The 5,206-nt window shown below is 29.0% G+C and overlaps 1 protein-coding gene across 1 annotated transcript; it reads left to right on the forward strand.

The window, feature by feature from the left end:
- Positions 1–1,538: 1,538 nt before the first annotated feature.
- On the forward strand, positions 1,539–4,778 carry LOC115720789 (GDSL esterase/lipase LTL1). The gene is made up of 5 exons (XM_030649967.2): positions 1,539–2,055; positions 2,154–2,281; positions 2,480–2,722; positions 2,821–3,073; positions 4,116–4,778. Exons 1-5 carry the CDS (start codon positions 1,824–1,826, stop codon positions 4,346–4,348), a joined length of 1,089 nt encoding a protein of 362 aa, XP_030505827.2. The 5' UTR covers positions 1,539–1,823; the 3' UTR covers positions 4,349–4,778.
- Positions 4,779–5,206: the final 428 nt, after the last annotated feature.

A 5,206-nucleotide genomic window follows, 5' to 3' on the forward strand; every position in this document is an offset into this window, starting at 1 on the left:
TTATCATATTTGTTAAGATTATAAATTAGCCACGTAAATCTTGTCCATAAATATACAAATATTAACTTTTTCTAACATAAAATTAAGGTAATTATTGTGATGAGATGATCTGGGGTGGGAATGTGAGATCCTTTTAATTATTTAATGCCGGCGTGTAACCTATATTCATTTAACCTCAACTGTATTTGAAAGATTAGAGATCAATAACAGTAGCTGAAATTCTTTGTCGATCGAGTATTAATTGGTAAAATGATAATATTGGGTTTTTAAATACTTGTACAAGTTTTGGATTTCAATTTAGTCATGTATAAGTGAAGTGATGAACCCCATCAGTACATATGATAAATGTATAGTAATATATTTAGGCTTCTTTTGGGGTTTCCTTTGGTCATATACAAAATGTTTCCACAATACTGTTGACCATATATCTCTTATTGACTATTGTCGAATATCTTCATTGGTTTGTTTTTTCGGGTTCAAACAAATGTACTTGTCTTATTATGAAATATGTTATATATATTTCTTTGATGATGAGATTACTTTATAATTTTTATGCGGAAGTGAATATTTTGTTAGCTATGGAATAAAATTTAACAAATTAAAATTTTATATTTCACCACAGAATAATTTAGAAGAATCTTTTAATCGATGATTTGGCAGTAACAAAATTCGGGAACAAAAATTGTAAATAGGCTACGAGCTTTTGAAAACGATCAAGTACAAAATCTTCTCATTTCTTGTTATTACTAAAATCTACTCCTAAATTTTAATTTGGTCAATTAGTTTTTTTTTTTCTGTTAAAAAAAACTAAAACTATTTGTTAACATTAAATATTTTTTTTTTAAAAAAAAAAAAAAGCTTTTTTGAACACAAGTAGAGGCTTCTGGCATTGTTTTAGAAATAATTTTAAAAATAAAATTACGAAAAATTGAAATTTTTAAGAACAAAACTTGTTTTCTATTTCATGACTTTTTTTTCTTTCAAATTATATCTCATTATTTATTACAAACTTTTAAAATTTTAATCATTCAATATTTTTATTAATTAATGTTATTGAGGATTTCAAAAACTATTTTTAGAAAATATATCAATCATACACTTTATTTTTCGAAAACTATAAAAACTATTTTGCCTCTTTTTTTTTAACAGAATTTTCAAAATAAAAATAAAAAAGAATGCTAACCCCAAGTCTCCGACTTAAAAGTTAATATAAAATAAAATCTACCCTGGTATTGGTATATTTTCACAAAAATTTATATAAGTTTGACTAAGGGGGAGACTTGTGAATACTAATTTTTTATCTCTCATTCTTTTTTTCCCGTTATTTAACAAAATAATTTTGAAATTGAGTAACTTAATTAGCCGAAGCAAAAAAAAAAAATAGAAAAACTACACTTGCATTAAAATAGGTCACTGCTAAAGTGCTCTGTTACATGTACACATAAGTTTTATTTGTTTTGCTGCCAAGTAGAAGTAATAAGTTTTTAGCAGAAAAAAAGTAAATATTTGAAATGATCCTTTAACCCAAAAAGTAAATTAGTAGCAGCTCAATTATAAAGTAGGAGAATAAAGCACACATGGGATATTGGGGATATAGAGAGACATAGAGACACAGATATAATATTATATACTAGCTGTACCTTAATTGAAACACTTTTTTTTCTGTGGGGCCTTAATAATTCTAATTGGCCAGTTCTCCAAAACCCCTAACTATTTAAGACCCTCTTTCTACACCAATTAGCACACACACCATATTCCCTCAAGTCAAGCAATTCTTCTATCTCACTCTGAGTAGTTAGTACTACTCACTCTTATTGGCTATTATGGCTTCCTTAGTTGTAGTCATGGTGTTATTGGGAGCCTTCATTGGTCATCATCAGGCCACAGAGGCAGCTCGAGCATTTTTTGTGTTCGGTGACTCTCTTGTTGACAATGGCAACAACAATTATCTGGCCACTACAGCCAGAGCTGATGCTCCTCCTTATGGTGTGGACTACCCTACTCATCGCCCCACTGGCCGTTTCTCTAATGGCTTCAACATTCCTGACTTTATCAGTTCTGTTTTAACTGTCTTTCTCAATCCCATTTTCAATGGTTATACATACATGTATATTATATATTTACTAATAAAATATCATGTATACTTTTTTCAGGCCTGAAAATTGGTTCAGAACCAACATTGCCTTACTTGAGTCCAGAGCTCACTGGTGAAAAGCTACTTGTTGGTGCAAACTTCGCCTCAGCTGGTATTGGAGTCCTAAACGACACTGGCGTTCAGTTTGTAAGTCTCTATTATTACCTTTTTATTTTTGACCAATTAACAATAATGTACAATGTGACACCTCATATAAGACCTAGTAATATACTCTTGTTTCTTTGTTGTCCTCAATCATTACTTTTTCAGTAATATATATGGATTGATGAAAAGGGTGCTGAAGAAAGAGTGCTGATAAATTGAATTATAATTTTAAATATGCAGATAAACATAATCAGAATGTACAGACAATTCCAGTACTTCCAGCAATACCAGCAAAGAGTTGCTGCCCTTATAGGAGAAGAACAGGCTAAGCAACTGGTTAACCAAGCACTTGTTCTAATCACAGTTGGTGGCAATGATTTTGTCAACAACTATTACTTAGTCCCTTTTTCTGCTAGATCTCGCCAATATGCTCTACCCGATTATGTCACATATGTCATCTCTGAGTACAGAAAACTTCTTTTGGTACAAACAAATATAATATATATTATTCTCAATTTCCTTCTATTTTTTTTCATGTCATTGTGTTTTTCCAATTATTTTATTTCTGTTTTGGTACACAGCAACTGTATGATCTTGGAGCCAGGAGGGTTTTGGTGACTGGGACTGGACCACTAGGCTGTGTTCCAGCAGAATTAGCCCTGAGAAGTAGTAACGGCCAATGCTCGGCTGAGCTTCAAAGAGCAGCTGGGTTGTTCAATCCCCAACTCATTGAGATGATTAAGGGACTCAACAGTGAACTTGGTGCTGATATCTTTATTGCTGTCAACACACAACAAACTCATTATAATTTTATCACTAACCCTCAAGCATTTGGTACGTATCTGTCGTCTTCCTTTATTATGATAATTTATTATATCACTATATATATACATATATTAAATGCTATATATAGCTTTCTCTGTATAACTCAAGTATATATAAGTAAAGGTTTTCAGCATAACTGTCTTTTGATTAACTAAGTTTGGCAATTGATCAGCACTTGTGATTTTTTTTTTCTTTGTGCAATTAATCAAGTGTTTTGGAAAAGAATTTTAATTAATAGTAGCTTTTTTTTAGATATTTTGGTTAATTTTTAATAATATCCAAAAAATTGTATATGGATATTTTTAAAATTTTTTATTTATTATTTATACATTTTTACACATCTTATTTTATTTATTAAATAATATAAATATTGAATCAAAAAGTAAAAAATTAACTAAGGGCTCGTTTGGAACGCCGTATTAGGTCGTATTGTATTGTATTGTATTATATTGAATTGGATTATATATCATATTTTTATACAATACTATGTTAAACTTTAATTTATATTAAAATTTTATATATTTAGGTATCCATAAAAGTTAATACCACATATAGTTTTACAAAAAAATATTGCATAAAATACAATTCAATATAATACAATACAATACAATACGACCTAATACGGCGTTCCAAACGAGCCCTAAATGAGCTCACTTATTAATTAATTGCTAATATTTTTAAAACTCAAATATACTTGATTTCCATCTTTTTTCCTTGGGATGAATTGAATTTCCAAAACCATATTAATAACATCACATAATAAGTCATATAACGTGTGACCATATCCATACACCCATACACCATACATTGTTTAAATTGCATTAATTAATTTACAGAACATTACCTGTTTTATGAGTTGTAAAAAATAAAATACAAATAGAACCAAGCTGTGGTCCTTATTAAAAGCAGCCCTTTTAATTAATACTGTATAGTTGGAAGATAGAGTTGTTGTTTTCACTTTACTGCAATTCAGTAGTATAGTAGTAATTAAAATAATGGAGTTATTAATTACTAATTTAATATATATATTTGTTGTTGTGTTGATGAGCAGGATTTGTGACATCAAAGGTGGCTTGTTGTGGACAAGGACCTTATAATGGGCTAGGGCTTTGCACGGCTGCCTCTAACTTGTGCCCAAACAGAGACATTTATGCGTTTTGGGATGCATTTCATCCATCTGAGAGGGCCAATAAAATGATTGTTGACCAGATTCATACTGGCTCTACTGAATACATGTATCCCATGAATCTTAGCACTATTATGGCTTTGGATTCAAGGGTTTGATCATCTTCAATTTTCAAGATCAAACTCTCTCTCTCTCTCTCTCTCTCTCCCTATTATTATTTTACTAGCTACTTTAATTTCATATATTTAATATATTATTGATCACTATATTTCGATCGATTATGCATGAGAGATCACTTTGTTTGGACTCTAGCTAGCTACTACTTTTAATATATATATATTAGTACGTACGTTGTGCATGCCATAGTTTTGAGAGAAAACTATTACTAATGCTTGTGATATTCATATCATATATATTTACCGAAATTTGAGGGTTAATATATGATATATAGTTTGGGATGATCAAAATGTACGTAGATCTAGTGTGTGTGTGTCCATTAGTATTATTATTATTTTGTAATTTGGTTGATGAAAAAAGTTTGATCCATCAACCAATCTTTAATATTATTATTAATTATTATTATTACCATCTCTCTCCACTTTAATATTATTATTAATTAATAATTATTATAAGCAAGGCTTTGTATATTTCTATATTTTGTTGGAGGAGGCAGAGCTCAATTATTAATTAGTACAAGCAAACCAATTAATACCCAACCAATTGAAATATGTTCTCTCTCTGAAATTAATTATGTATCTTATTACTCTTAAATAAAGAAAATGGTACATAATGTTTGGTAGCTAGACATATATTATATACATTAAGTATTACTCTTAGAATGATTATTATTAAAAAAAATTAAGTTTTTATGCTTAATTTTTTTATTTTATTATAAAAATCTCTCATTTTTATATTATATGGACCGGATTGTTCCATGAATTAAAAAAAAATTAAGAAAAAAAGTTTTTCAACAAATAAAAAAAACAATTAAAAAAAATTGAGTTTTACTTAAATAT

This window comes from Cannabis sativa, chromosome 2, assembly GCF_029168945.1.
Source record: "Cannabis sativa cultivar Pink pepper isolate KNU-18-1 chromosome 2, ASM2916894v1, whole genome shotgun sequence".
NCBI lineage: Eukaryota > Viridiplantae > Streptophyta > Magnoliopsida > Rosales > Cannabaceae > Cannabis > Cannabis sativa.

Coding starts and splice junctions, on each gene's coding strand:
- LOC115720789 (XM_030649967.2), top strand. CDS start 1,824: ATGGCTTCCTTAGTTGTAGTCATGGTGTTATTGGGAGCCTTCATTGGT. Junction 2,282..2,479: donor ACGACACTGGCGTTCAGTTT/GTAAGTCTCTAT, acceptor TTAAATATGCAG/ATAAACATAATCAGAATGTA. Junction 3,074..4,115: donor CACTAACCCTCAAGCATTTG/GTACGTATCTGT, acceptor GTTGATGAGCAG/GATTTGTGACATCAAAGGTG.